At 43.1% G+C, this 15,617-nt stretch overlaps 1 protein-coding gene across 2 annotated transcripts in view; it reads right to left on the minus strand.

Moving 5' to 3' along the window:
• GRIN2A (glutamate ionotropic receptor NMDA type subunit 2A) overlaps positions 1–14,644 on the minus strand; it is a 191,631-nt gene extending 176,987 nt beyond the window's left edge. For both annotated transcript variants that reach the window (XM_032197371.1, XM_032197370.1), the window contains exons 1-2: positions 14,368–14,644; positions 12,270–13,459 (exon numbers count right to left, since the gene is read on the minus strand). In XM_032197371.1, coding sequence (XP_032053262.1) covers positions 12,270–12,674 — 405 coding nt within the window. In that variant the 5' untranslated portion in view covers positions 12,675–13,459; positions 14,368–14,644. The remainder of the gene's footprint in view (positions 1–12,269; positions 13,460–14,367) is intronic.
• Between the last annotated feature and the right edge of the window lie 973 nt (positions 14,645–15,617).

A 15,617-nucleotide genomic window follows, 5' to 3' on the forward strand; every position in this document is an offset into this window, starting at 1 on the left:
TGTCCAACTGAGGTGTCCATTGCAGATTAACAAAGCAATAAGATTTACATTGGAATACAAATTACAGAGCTGGACTGCTACATTTTATTATTGGATGAAATTACTCACTGCTCACTAGTTTGACATTTCAGCCCCTTACTGTGAACAGGCTGAAACACAGAACAGCTCTTCTCAAGCCAGCAGTCACTGCATAGAAGGAAACAGGGAACAGGCCACGCTTACACAGAAAGCAAACAACTCATGAAAGCACACAAGTAAGGCTTTCAAAGACCATTAAAGGCACACATGCTGCAGTTGACAGCTGACTACTGTATACGCTATCCACAAGTTCATTTAGATTTTAATTTAGAGACCATAAGATGCATTTTCATGACAAACTAGAAACCTGAAAATATTGTATATAGTGAGAAGCTATTGAACAACTGTTCAGGATATTTTAAACATGAAGATTATTTACTATTTATACCTGCCCCAAGTCATTTGCACCATTCCTAGTGCCTTATCACTTACTCACTGACCACTGGAAAAATTCCAGTAATTTTTATGCTACAAAATGGTAATAGAAAAGCAACAGGAAACTGAAAGAGATTGTAGCCAGAAGCCTGTGTCTTGATGTGGAAAAGGTTGGGAAAAGAAAAACATGACAACTTGACAACTTACTTTTTTTTTGTTTGTTTGTTTGTTTTGTTTTTTGAGAAAGACAGAATGAGCATATCTGGAAAATGCAAAGAAGATCATTTGTTTACTTTAGCCAATGTGAGGAAAAGAAATCATACAAACATGTATTTTTCTTTCTGCAAGTGAGCTTAACCTGGTATGAGCCAAAATTTTCTTAATCTGACACTTTCCAATGCTCTGTTCTCAGATGTTGCTTGTTTGCAACCTCATACAGACAGTTGTTTAGACAACATCAGCATTTATGTAGTGAATGATCCATAACGCTGTTCTGTGCACATAGCTGCAATTTAAGTTATAAATGCCAGTAACCGTAAGTCTCAATATTTAAAGCAAGCAACAGCAAAGCACAAAGCACCTTCACAAATACCATTATAGAGGAAACTGCATAATCAGCAAGCCACCTAACACCGTGGAAAGCAATTTATTTTCACATATTTTAACTGACAGCCTGCCCTGCTCCCACATATTCTGATGCCCCTAACGGGAGATCTGAAATTCTGATTAACTGCATTGAAAATCATTATAGAAGGGAATCGTCAATATATTTTCAAATACCAGTTCCTAAAATCTGAGGTAGCAGGAGCCACCCTAAAACACCTGAACACAACAAACACACATGGAAAAAGGTACATCTGTTGCCACAAAGCAGAGAATTATTCCAAAAATAATTCAATTTTATATAGAAATGGATGCTTGTCTAGAAGCACACCAGTGCTGGACACACTAGCCAGCCAACTGCATGGCACTAAAAAAAAAGAAGGGTGGGGCGGGGAAGGAGATTGTGTGGTTTGAAAGCTTCTAGACAGACCTTGTCCCAGGTTATACAACAGAACGAAGATTTTTAAAAAAAGTCGGGAAATAGAAAATGTCTTTAGAAGACAGGCATGCAGACTCCATGATACATCAACTTTGAGATACTACAGCCCAAACTCCCTACTATGAGCTGGGAAATGCCGTTTTAGAAAAGTTCCCCTGTATGTGTATGCAAAGCTGCTTAACGATAGCAGAAAGCACTCAGCAGAGCAGCAGAATTATCCAAAATCCCAAGGCCAGGAATCCTGAAGAAATACCGATGTGGAAACTGGAGTTTTGAATCCTTTTGGTTTTCTCATATTCTTTCTGCACAAATAGACCCCTTTCATCGGTAATTTCTGGCGCTGTTTAACCTCAGCTCTCCACCTCTATTACCCTGACTCACCCGATCTAGTTTCTCGTCCTTCCTCTATTTGCTATTCTTAAATAAAAACAGGCTTGGCTTAAAGTCGCAACAGTTCTGTCTGTGTTCTTGGGATTCCAGAAAATTCTCATTTCCTCCAATGCATCTTATTTTAACACAACTAACATTTTTTCTCTATATTGACTGAAAGAGTGCCGGTCCTCCTAACATGAAGGGACACACAATTTAGGTGGAGAGAGACGTGTATTCTTTCTGAGCCACCCTTGTCTCTATCAGAAGCGAACTAATGCATTGAAGAAATAAATAAAACTAACTTTAAACACTAGGGTGATGGCCAAGCATAAAGTAGGAAAAGCAAATAGAATGGATGAAGAGGAAGGCAAAAAAAAAAAATAAAAAAATACAATAATGGAAGTGTTTGGAGGAAACCAGTGTCTGGAGAAAGAGGTTTGCATATGAAATAGACTGGATATTAAAAACTCAATCTCAGAGCAAGCAAAGGAAACAAGTGTTTCTTTTACAGCTTTGGTATCAGTTCAATTTGTTGTCACATAGTTAGGTGACAGAGCTTTACATTTTGCATCAGAAGCACTGGATACATCCACAGCTTTTGCCAGAAACCAGACTGCACAACACCAAGTTTCAGCCTTTTGGCAGGTGATAGCTGAAATGCAGATCAAGAGAGGAGAGGTGAAGGGACAGCAAATGGATCAAAATAAAGAGGGCAGGGTTAGCTTCTTTACTACAAAAGTAGTGTGACTATATAAAACAAAACAGATGATCCTAACAAAATTTGAGTAGAATACAGGCAGTTTCCATAGTTTTTGCATCTGTTTTCATATGACTAATTTACAAACCTAATCTTGTCCCAATTAGGTACTTCACATAACTCTGATGCTTCTGCCAACACAATTTACCCAGAACTCTTAATTAGCCTCACACACACAGAAAAAAATAACATACAATTTGTCTGGTAATTATATGTTTCTGTAACTCCTAAAAGCAACTCATTACAGGAATGTTGTGCGTGTGGAACAGATTACCTTAATTCTATTTTCTGTTCATCCAATTATAACTGTCGTTCCTAATTGTATTGTAAATTGTGTTGAGCTGGAAGGTGGCTATAAAATCCTTGCTCTTTCCTCTTTCATAATGTCTTTACATACACAATGCATTTCCACTAGACAACAAAGCAATCTTATTGCAAGTCTAGTCACATGGAGAGACAAACTGGTAAACACAAATGCTTCAAACTTCATATCAACAAAATTACAAACACCACCAAGAAACGAAAACTAAAACAAAAGATGAGCAACTTCCCACCCAGCAATGCCTTGAATGAAACATCTATGGAAGTGACCTGCTCCGAGATGCACAAAAGACAGGTTCCAGGTAGCTGTGTACAGCCAGCAGGGGCTGAGCAATGAGCCCAGCAGCAGCGTTTGGCCTTCTCTTGCTTTCCTCTTTGCTGCAGCTGTGGGCTGCTTGTGACAACAGAACAGCCCAGCCTACTGGCAAAATGAAATTACTTTCTCAGAATTATGATGGAGGCAGAAGACTCCAAACTGACTGATGGGTCATCTGGCAATGAAGGAGATCCCCAGCAGAGCTCACTCAAAGCACAATGTTAAGGTATACATAATTATATAGTTGAAAGGTGTACGTCTCCTTGCTGACTTTCCTAATTAGGTCTGAAAAACCTACTTCGTTCAGGTTACTTAAAGATGGACGTGCATCGTCCTACTAGGAGAATACATTACCTTCAGCCAATCCAATACACCATACCACTACAACTTGTAGACTCAATCCTGAGGAGTAGGTAAATCAATGTAGTTCCACAAAAAACATTAAAGCATGAAGATGGTCTTTATTCTCTCACCCTTTGCAATGGGATCCCACCTTATGCAATAGGATCTGGAAGAAAGCAGGGAGAATGTACATATATACAAAAACAAACAAACAAACAAAAAACAGCTTTCTCAAAGCAGCACATGCCTAAATATGAAGCAAAGGATGACTTTCAAGAAAAGTCATTTCAGATCTGTAGAGAAAATATTACTATGTTTTAATAAATTCCCATCTACATCCCTCCAATATGCTTCTTGGTGCATTACAGTCAGAAGTGACAGAAATCAGACCCAAAAAAGGGGACAACCACAGCCTAGTACTTTCGCTTTGAATTTTCCCCGTCCAAACACAGGTTAATCTTGCTAAACACTCTCCATCTGGTAAACATACAAGCAAATGCAAGTGTTTCACTGCTGCCCATGCACCGGAGGTTTAGGACCAGTTCAGGACCTCAGATGCCTTGTTGGATTTCCTAAGTCAGTTTTATTTCAGTCTCTGTGGGTGCTGAACAGATCGGGAGAGTAGGAACGGCTCAGGAAAAGAGAAAAAAAAGAGAAAAAAAAAGGAAAGAAAATAGTTTTTCTGTTGGTTGTTCAGATTTTATATTGCTTTTATTCTACACACTTTCATTTCATTGCTCTCTGCAACTTTCCGCCTCCTAACCAATCTTATTTCCAGTTATGCTTTCACACAAAACTTGCGAGTCTCAACCTTTCCCTGACCTAATATATCAAGTCTTACAATAGAGGAAGATGCAGACAGATTCCTCCTAGCATGGCTTCATTGAGTGTAAATACTTTAAAAATAAATTGCTAGCTGCTGTGCATTCATACAGAAGCATACAGCCTTTTCCTTAAGTCTCTGGGGAGACACTCAGCTTTACCATGAGACCCCCAGGGAGGTCTCTGCCTTGAGAAGTGGGGGGGTCTCGGTCAGAGGTGGGACGTGCAGCACAGATGGAGCTCTGCGATAACAGAATTAAACCACGTCCATTTCTTTTCAATTGTGCAGCTAGTTTACACACCTCAGTTGCAAACACAGGGTTGGTTTTTCTCCTAAGAACAGTAAGTGAAAATCAAATATAAATAGCCAATGATGCCACTACAGTTCTACTTATTCCAGTAAAGTGCAGAAGAAAATATCTCAAGGATTTAAACGAACAATGTGGTGACAGATGGCATGGAGACAATCCAGGCTGGGTTCCCTCAGTAAAATCCACACAACTTCACAGCTCCAGGAACAAGGGGAGGCAGAAGGGGGGCGGGGGCTGGAGAAAAAAACACATGCAAAGCTGGCCTAGATGACCACAGATTTCTAACAAACTGTTGTGGACAGCAAAGATTCTTTGCTCAACTGCAAAAAGCTGTTCGTATCAGCACAGATGTCAGTAGGTCTATCAAGGATATCTTCAAGGAAGTCCAATATAATTAATACAAAAATCTTAAAGAAATTATTCACATTAAACTGTTAGTTTAAATACGTGACAAATCTAAAATGCTATTAAACTGTTCATTCAAGTAATCTAATCAAGCTCTCAAAAATAATTAATAGAAAAGACACAAAATGGCTTTAACACGATACCAATACCCTTCCCTTCACTGCATAGTTTTATTAGGATGAATATTTTCAGGCATGTTCTCTGGATATATTCTGATTACCAGAAGTGTCTTATGTGCTTTAGAATCGCTCCATTATTATTTTGTAGCTTAAAAGAAACCATCTTCGGTTTTATGTTTGAGAATGCCCTTGAAAAAAATAAATAAAATAAAATAAGATGCCACCAAGAATGCCTGCAAGCAGAAAATTATGCTGAAGGTCTGGTGTCCTACTTTTACAGCTTGGGAGTCTGCCGTGTTGTAATTTCCTATATGCAGGCAATAGTTTGGATAGCATGGATGATCTACAACATTGACTTACTAACATTTTTAAGACGTTACTGCGCAAAACATACTGAGGCACTTATGGATTTCTATTTCCAAGAACAGACAGTTGGAGGAGAAAGAAAATAGTACCTTTGAGATGAAAATATATTACTCTTACTGCAAATGACTACAACTACATCTCAATGAAACCAACATGTCACTCTCCTCAATAAGAGCTGTTTATAGGATCCCATCCTGCATCCTGGGCTCAGCTGCAGTAGCGTAAACTCCAACAAGCCCAAAATAGGAAATTTGCCCATGCCTGAGCTGCTTCAAAAGCCAGGTAAACTTTAGGATGTGGTATTATGCAAAAGATGTCTACTTTTCTACAATTTGATTATTAGTGACAGAAATTCCTAATCTCTTCAAACCTATCTTCCTTCTACTTGGACTAATTACACCAAATTTGTCTCCATCTCCAAGAGGAACAGTTCAAGTTTACTCCCACAGTATTTCAGGAAATCAGCCTCACTTTATTTCATCAAATTAAGAAGGGGACTTTTGTGAGGACCAGAACAAGGAAAATACAATTGTCTCAGAAACAGGTAGGGAAATCCCATAAAACTTAGTAAAGAGCAGGAGAGAAAGAGAGCAAGAAAGAAAGGCACATACCATGAATACATGTATAACACTCCTCCAAGCTCTGAGACAGAGCTCAATGCAGAGAACACCACGGCTCTCGCTACTGAACTTCACTTTCTTGTAGCAATGACAGCCCACGAATAGCAATGTACAGCAGCAGGCTGCATGGTAACCACCCTGTGCTCCCAGAGCGATTCCAGATACAGAAAAGCACAAGAAATTGTATCCACTCTGTATGCCTCAGGAAGACAGATTTCAAGCATGTTTTAACCATTTTATTACAATGGTCCTGGTGCCTGTGCATAAAAGGTGCACTCACAGATTACGAGCCCAGTTCTAAAAATCTTTACTGATGTGCAAGACAACTCTTTTTAAAATACATACTGATTTTTTATGGTTATGGTCAAGTAAACACAGATTCACAAGAGATCGGTGCTTCATTTTTGTTGCAGTTCAAAATACAAATGAGAATTTCTGAAAGTTATGTTTCTCATGGCAGCATTAGTACAGGACAAAAGAAGGAAAATCCAATTCCCCTGCACCTTTACAGGAGGCAGAAGCTGGAACTATTACTTGCATGCAGTGGAGCAGCGCAAGGTACCTAGACATGAAACGCCAATTGATATAGGTATTTTTGCACTAAAACGTTTAACTACGGTTTAATCTTCCAATCTTCAGCAATACTAACCAAATCCAAAATTATTAACATGCTCAGGAGCACAGTGCCATATTCATGCTAATACAATTATCAGTAAGGGAAGAATGAGATGTTACAAAACTTAAATTTATTTTTTTTCTGTAAAAATATGGGACTACTTTTACAATGAGTTAGAAAAACATCTATGTAACTCACATGGAAGGCATACAAATCAGTAAGCACATGCCATGAATTACGATATCTAAAGTGATTCTACAATAAAAAAGAAACCCTACATCCCCCTGCTTCCTTGCCACAATTTTTAAAGCATAAGAATCGAAGCACTCATATGCACAGTACTAACGTGACATGTAGCTTTTGAACTTTCTTTTTTTTAAAATAATGGCCACTGCCTTATGAGGATATGTGAAAAAAAAATAAACTTTGTAAGGCGTGTAGAAACAACTTAACAGCAGTGAACAAAGTTATAGGTGAAACAGGGAACAAACTGCCAGCACCAGAGCCAGGAGTCTGGGTGTGCTCTACTCCCAGCAGCAAGGCTGTGGTTAGATCCTGGTTTGCACAAGTGCCATGTAGTCTTTGGATCTCAGGAACGAGGGAAAGGAAAGCAGCCCCAGGTTGTTTCTACAGCAAGCTAGAAACAACAGGTAACGCAGAAGTCTGAAACTACTTCATCAGAACACCTGAAAAATATCCTCTGAAAGAACAAAGCAAGGCTTTAAAAGTTCATTTTCCCTCAGTATTTATTCACAGCAGGTGCCTAGATAAATACCCTGCAGCAGTCCAGGAGGCAAGAGCCTGCAGAGGGGTGGAACAGGAACCAGCAGTGGGATGGAACAGGAGCCAGCAGTGCGCCCTTTTGGTGACAAAACGAGCCCAGCCAGCTGCTCAGGAACGGGGATTATCCCCTCTGGGGGACTCAAGAGGCCACTGCTGGAGTACCGTGCCCAGTTCTGGGATCCCCCCGTACAAGACACCAACACCTCTGAGTGAGTCCAAAGAACTGGAGCACATGAGGTTGTAAGGAAAGGCAGAAGGCACTGGTTTGTACCCGGGGATGGGACAGGTACAGACAGGTGTAATCACAGCCTAAACTAAACAGAGTTCAGCTTGGAGATTCACCACAAAAAAAAAAAAAAAAAAGGAGGTTGTGGTCATGGTGCAGAGTTGTATCCTAATGAGATATAACAAAAATATTTGCATGGTGAGAGAGCTGAAATGCTGGAACAGATTGCCTAGAAAGGCTGCTGTGTTGATACTCACTACTTGACTGGAGGGGGCCCTAACCAGTCCGACCCCAGGCACTGAGCTAGGGTTGGCTTGGACACTTCCAGAGATCCTTCTAACCTCAGCTATTCTGTGGTTCTGGCCTCACTGCTATGGAAGGAGATGAGGAGGGATACAAAAAGGAAAGCTGAAGGTGGTGATAGACACAGAATGGATTTTGTACTAGGCAATTAATGAAAGTGTTAATTGCCAATGTTAATTTATCAGCACAGAGAATAACAAAGAAAGATAATTTATTCATGCATAGCACTTTTGGAAAAAGACTTGTTTTGTTTAACATTCCTAGAGCTCTCTCAAGAAGCTTCACTTTGCAATAGCTCTAATGGAGAATTACCCTCACCTTTCATGCTGCCCAGCTATGCATTATGACTCACAGTACTTTCACAGCACTAAAATGCCTCAAGTTTCTATGTCTTTCAGAAAGGTTTCTAATGAGAAATTAGACTCAATTTTGCAGCATGCAAAAGATGCTCAGTACTCCTGGATGTGTTTATGATACATAAGGGCCTCTTCCCACTTCTGAATGAAACCAATTTTTCATTATTGTCGCAGAACTAACCATGATGTTCTGTTTTAGAAAGGTATCATGATTACAATCATTATAATGATGGCATGTGGTGAAACAAACGTAACTAAGTTTAAAACCAAATGCTGAAGTCAGGAAACAGTTCCTAAGCAGTGTTTGGTTTGAGATCGCTCAAATTTCAACAGACACAAGATGAATAAACAGCCAGTCTGTTTGCAGCATCCTCCAAGGGCTGCTGATGCACAGCAGGTTGGCACAGGCGCCCCAGACACAATTCTCATCTTGTTTCAGCCGACTGTCTCACATCTGAGCATGCCTGGAGCCCATAGCAGAACAGGGGCCCAAAGCCAAGGAGCACCTCGCTGGCAGAGGAGTCGGTGCCAGCAGCAGGTGATGCAGCCGGTGGGAGGCAGAGCACATGGCACAGCCCAAAGGGCACCCCCAGCCAGTTCATGTAGGTACCCTGCATCCTTACCTGTCCCACTGCTTTATTGGTAGCGTTTTGACAGCAGATGTCAGGTCAAGGCAGGGTCAGAAGCCTTCACATTCCTGTCCTAATACTCATAGTCTATATGAAGCAATGTATTTCCAACATATTTGAGTGGTACAGCCAAACAGGAACCAAACCAAAGCCAAGTACTGGCTACTGAGAGGCAGGTTAAGCTACGCACCCTGCACAGATGAGGTTGGCACCGGGACTCAGTACTTCAGAAGCTGTACATCCTGCAATAATCACTGCATGCTCCATGTGTGTGCACAGCTCATGTTTATAAACCTAGAATAACCTGTTGTTTTTTAGGGATGGCTCTTTGTATGGCATTCACATTGCCGCAGTGTTTGTTAATACAGAAAGCGGTGAGCTTTTCTACCCAGAGTCATTCCAGTGAAGCACACAGCATTATAGACAATGACTTCTTGTTCACATCCCTCCAGCCCAGCTCACATTTAGGACAGTTAGGCATCATATAACTACCTGGCTCAGAGTTCAGTGAATCATTATGCTGCCTTTGTGTCAGCCACACTTGTAGACTACAAACAAGCAGACACAACACATGGACACTTATTTAGTTGTAAAAGACATCTAAAACACAGTATCAGCATGATTCCACAGAGAAGGAAAACAACTACTAGAGCCACACAATAAGGATGTAAATTAAACGGTCTTGTTAGAGTGCCACAGGTAGGAACTTCATCCACAAGCAGGAGTAGGACCAAGCACCTGTTTTTGCATATCCAGCGATCTCAATGTGAGAGACAAAAGAGAAGAGTTTGTAAATTGTTATCAACTTTATAATTTAAGCCAGCATCCATGTGTTTCAGCTGAAATCCTGACGCTGACTTGGCAGACAGATTTTACACTGGGAGTTTCATCTCCTCTGCCTTTATGACAGCACTGTGAATTCCACCTTTGACTCACAAGAATTCATTCCCAAATGAACAGTTAATTGAGTGACACATGCAAGTCTTATTACTGTAGTGTGCCAAGCCCAGTTACAAGATATAATGTGCATTGGAAAACCACATTTAAAAATTAAGGCAATTTTAGTTAAATGAAGAAACAATATCTTCAGCCAATTCAAGCCGCTAAAGTCATCTCTGTTAGATGTCTTAACACACAAGAGAATGATTTTGATTTCCTAAATGGAAATCTTAGAAGCTGAGTTTCAGCACGAAGATGTTTTATTATCATACTGTGATAACCTAAAATCAAAGTCAGTGTCATACTAACGACAATATTAGCATACATTGGGAACCCTGTTAACTTCCTGGGATAGGAAAAAATATGGTTTATTTTATGTTCTAGAGGCTTCTACATAAAAGTAAAAAAATCTTCATCAGTAACATCCTGCATTCAGCTACTGAGCATGAAGTTGATGCTGTACAAATTACTGCCTGAGTTTTATCACTCAACACTCACTAGTATCTTCAGTTTCAAGAGTTTTTATGCTGGAATAGGAAGTTGAGTGAAATGTATATCACATAAAATTCCTAAATATACCTAAAGCTAACTTTGGAAAGATGAGAAAATCTGTGTAGCAATTTAAAAGCTAAATGAAATAACAGTCTCTGTTACTTGGTCACTGAATTTACACTCAAGATAGTAGCATTGAATGGAAAGCTCTCTCCATACCAATCAAGCTGTCAAGCCCATTGTTATAGAATCTTTGCTATAATTCAGAATCTATTATTGTCGCCATTGCATAACAAATTCTAAAAGAAGGTAATTTAAAACACTAAGAGACACTGGATCCCTTTAATCCCAATGAAAACGTTTCCCAGAGATAAGAGTTTTCAAAAGTTTGGTACTGATTCCTCAACTGTAACTAATCATTGCATCTTCCCTGCTTCTTTTCCCCCAGGTTATGAAAAAACCTATCCGGATCACTTCATTTTTAGAAAGATTCAGAGAGGTCTTTAAGTGCTATTCAAAAACCATCTATAAGGTATAACAGTATTTAGTGAATAAGGAACCCTAAAGGGTACAAGTATTAGGAAATAAGTTACAATCAACATTGCGTGCAATGTGTGCAATATAAGCATATATAAGTGCAATATATGTGCAATGCAGGAAAATCAATAAACCATTTCTCACTCCCAAGCTTCCTCTTTTACACAGCACGTACTCCTCAGCATCGGCAGGAGCTCCTCGCAGACTTTCAGGCCAAGCAGCTGTCCACACCAGAATGCTTAGTCCTGCGAGCTGCTAAGCACCTACTGTTTCAGAAACAGCAGTGATCACTTTACAAATTGGAATCTGCAGTGCCAGATTCATCTTCTTCTTTTTTTTTTTTTTAATTGTTACAGCGCAAAGGCAGATGAGCTGCATATGTGAGTCACTTCTGTCTGTCGTCCCACAGACTCACAGAGGGTTACATAAAGAAATGTTTCCCAACAAAACAGTTTGTCATTACCTCCAGACTTCTGACAATGCCATTGTGGATTTTCATGAGCTACAGTAGGAAATTAGAAGTATCCAGATAGTGAAAGTCTAATTCAATAAATACAATGAATATAAGTGGTATTAAATTAAATTAAATTAAGAGCACTTAAATTAAAGTGGTCTTGCAAACTTGAACCAGACCTTATATTCATATAGACCATAGTGGATCACAAAACTCCATCCTAATATAAATGTCCTATAACTTCTATTGCCCTTAAATACATTCAGGTCTATAGCTTGGTAGCTGTTATAAGCATGCCAGAACAGTATCTAATTATAATTTTGTAATAATCATTATAATTTATCCCCTAAATCATTGTATTGGCCTATTTTGTTGTTTACAGCCATACGTCATATTTGCTAATAAAATTTTTAAGGTGATAAGCATTCAGTTTAGTGAAGAGTAAAGTTTAATCAGACTGCCTTTACAGCAGAAGGAAAATTGAGTTTCAAGCATGAACCCCAAAATATTTCAGAGTATTTGATGAGTAGTCAATGAGTACACTGTTCTGTACATTTTTTTTTTTTTCTTTCTTAAAGTACATATAATTACAGGCATCGTGTTTGAACTGCTTGTGGTGACTATTTGCAATAAAAATCAACGCGGTGAAGTACTTTAGACTAGCAAAAGGTTTTAATAATTTTCCTACCTTATCTGCCATTATCATGGAGGCCCCACCATGAATTCCAAGAATTGGAATAGAAGTCTGCGATGAAATAAAATCCAAAATCTGAGCTACCGCCTCCTGATCAGTATCATCTCCAAAAACCACTCCATGGATCTTGGTGCCGGACATCAAGTCGCAAACATGTGTTATGATGCTTTTAGGGTCAGTCTGGTTCACCAGAAGGGTCACTACATTGACATCAACAGTCAGGTCTGCAGACATTTCCCTGGTCCACAGACCTCTGATATCTCTCTCTGTGATATACTTTGTTCTTCCCAGAATCACTGCAATGTTCAGGATGGGATAACTCTTCTCTGCTCCATGAACAAGATCCAGAGGCGCAAGAAGAGCTTGGAGTACCAGGAGAGCACAGCCAATTTTCCTCATCTTTGCCAGCTTTGTCCCCTGTAAAACTGATCACATTGTATAAGAAAAATAGAGAGGAAAACTGTGTATCTTCAACAGAGGTTTTAAATAGAAAGATTCTGGACACAATGCAAACTTTAGCAGCTTTTTATAACTTGTTCTTCATCTTAGTTTCAATTCAAGCCTCTTACATTCCCTCAGAAAGTTGACTTGCCAATGATAGGTAGTGTTACAACTGGTCTCCCACATGCAAGGCAGAAAATGAAGCACAAGTTCAGAAGACAGACCCATTAAAATTCTTCCTGGATGGCTAACAAAATTAGAATGGCAGAAATCATTAAAAAAAGACATTGCCATCCTTCTTCTTAACCTTGCTCTCCTAAAATAGGTAAAAAATGGAAGTCTATTTTCCTTTGTTGCAAACGTCTATTTAAAACTTAGTCCCAGTCTAATAGGAAGAAGTGCTTTAGCTTATAATGATAGAAGTAAGCCAGGGTCTGCTGGAAACCCCAGTCCACATACTTCGTACATCTCGAGGCATCCCAGAAACATGCTGTTTTATTTCTGGAGCTCTGTCCTAGGCAGCTGCTGCTCATGCACAGTCTAACTGCGTTTCTGGAAGAGGTTCAGAAGCACGATATTCTGTCTTAATTCTTCTCCCTCCTCTGACACAGCATTCACTTGAGCATCTCAGAACTGCTGATATCAGATGCGAAGTTGCCACTGGTGCTGAAGGGGAGGGTGTTCCACGAACGAGCATTGCTGCATCGGTTTACTTCATCTCTTCACTGAATCCCTGTAGGGCTCTGAATACGGAGAGAGAGTATGACGGAGAGAGTCATACAGAAGTGCTCTGAACTAGCTGAAGGAGGGAGCGGCGGTCTAACTGCAGATATCCCTCTGCTGCTGCGCCCCGAAGGGTTTCCACCCCCGTAACTGCGAGCGGCAGGAGGGGACTCCCCGAGCCGCGTACAACCCGGCTCGCCGCAGAGCATCGCGCAGCCGCCACAAGGAGACTCTCGGGGCTGGCACCCCCAGATCCCCCCTCCCCATGTCTCCCCGAGCCCCCCCCAGCGCCCAGCCCCACGGACGGCACCGGGCGCGCCCCTGGCCTGTGCCCGCGCCCGCGCCCCCGCGCCCCGCCGGGCGCCCCTGGGCGGAGGCGCAGCGAGAAGATGGCGCCGCCTGGCGGCCGCGCGCCTCAGCACACGGAGCGGCAGCGGGGCGGGGGGCTCGGGAGCGGCCCCCAGTAGGGGGTCGAGGGCTGGGGGAGAAGACCCCGTGCCAGGCTGGGGGCTGGCGGGGCGCGGGGACCCGGACGCACTCCGGGAGCGACCAGAGGCAAAAGTTGCCCTGGGAACCCCCAGACTCCCTCCGGGAAGCCCCCAGGCCCCCTGAGAAACCCCCAGGCCCTCCCGGGAGCTTCCCCGTCAGGATCCGTCCAAGCACGGTCCGGGAAAGAGTGGGATCGGGTGCGGGCAGGATCCCTTCGCGATCCGGTGCCGCTCCCGCTCCATCAGCACCGACCCTGGGGGAGCCACGCGAGGAGGTCGCTCCAGCAAAAGCTCGACTCGCTTCGGATTTTCGCCGGTGGCCGCGAGGCCACTGCTGGTAGCGGCCCCGGCTGAGGCAAGGCGAGGGACGCCTGGGGGCTGCCCCTCACGGTCGGCCGGGAGCCCGCAGCAAGCCCCGCACCAGCGCCCGGTACACTCACCGCCGCCTCCGCTCCGCTCTCCTGCTCGTGCCGCTCATCCCAGCAGGTTCCTCCTCAAGCAGCCCGGTGGAAAACAGGGTCCCTGGTGCCCGGGCGGCCGCCCGCAACTCGTGCCCGCCGCAGGAACCGCGAGGCCGGCAGCTCCGCGCCGCCCGCATCGTCAAGTTTTAGCAGAGCCAGCGCAACTGAGATTCGCTCTTTACTTTTGGCCGCAAGCATTTAGGCATCTTCATGGCTTTCCTTTTTTCTTTTTCCTTTTTTTTTTTTTCAGTTCTTCTGCCTTTTTTAGCTCTATTTATTTATTTATTTATTTATTTATTTTTCTGGCTGTTCAAAGGGCAGTTGCAATATTGCTGCGGCAGTTCCCCAGGACGGCACCTCTGAGCCCCGGCTCGTCTCAGTCTCTTGCGAGCGCCGGGGACGGGCAGCGGCGCCTCCTGAAGGCGCCACGGGAACCACCCGGCGGCCGATCCGATCCGCTCCGCTCCGCCGCCCCCAGCCCCGCCGCCCCCCTCGTCAGAGCAAGCTGAATCGCGGCCACTTTGAAGGCTCCCCCCCGCCGCCGCCACCTCCCCGTTCTGCTTCTGCCGGCACCAGCGAATGAGTCAGAGCCAGGCGGTCGGGGGAGGAGGTGTTGGATCTGGGGAGCAGCGACAGCACTGGGTTTGGGGCAGAAGAGTGGCGAACTTGAGCGCTCGTCCCAACTTAACAGCCCCAGAGAAAGGTTGGTGGCCCCGGGAAGCCCCCGAGTATTCTCCTTTCCCGTGACGCAGGGGCTGCCAACCAGAAATCCCTGCCATGGGCTGAGGGGAATGAGCGTGGAGCTGCAGTTTCCACACTGAAACCAACCCTAAAAGCTCCAAACTGCAGCCAAATACCACAAAAACACTCCAGAGAAGCTGGCTGCATTTGAGCATTCCTGCTGCTCCATGATAATTGGACACCCCCCTTCCCAAGGCACCGTGGCCCCGTTTCTCCAGCTCCCCCTCTCCTGGCACTGCCCAGGTGTCAGACCCACACAGATGTTTCACGGCCCTTGCCTGCACCGCACACCCTGCCTTCCTCCTCCCTCCCTCCGCTGCTTTCCCCTTCCCACTGTGAGAAACACTCCGTAGCCAATAACTTAGGCTCAGGCGAGGATCTCAGTGAAGTAGTAATTTATTCGCGATTGCAATGGCGGGCGCCCCACAAGCAGGAAAGAGCGCATCTACTAGTTCCAAAACACAGTTTATATACCTTTTTATGGCAGG

Source organism: Aythya fuligula, chromosome 15 (assembly GCF_009819795.1).
Source record: "Aythya fuligula isolate bAytFul2 chromosome 15, bAytFul2.pri, whole genome shotgun sequence".
Lineage (NCBI taxonomy): Eukaryota > Metazoa > Chordata > Aves > Anseriformes > Anatidae > Aythya > Aythya fuligula.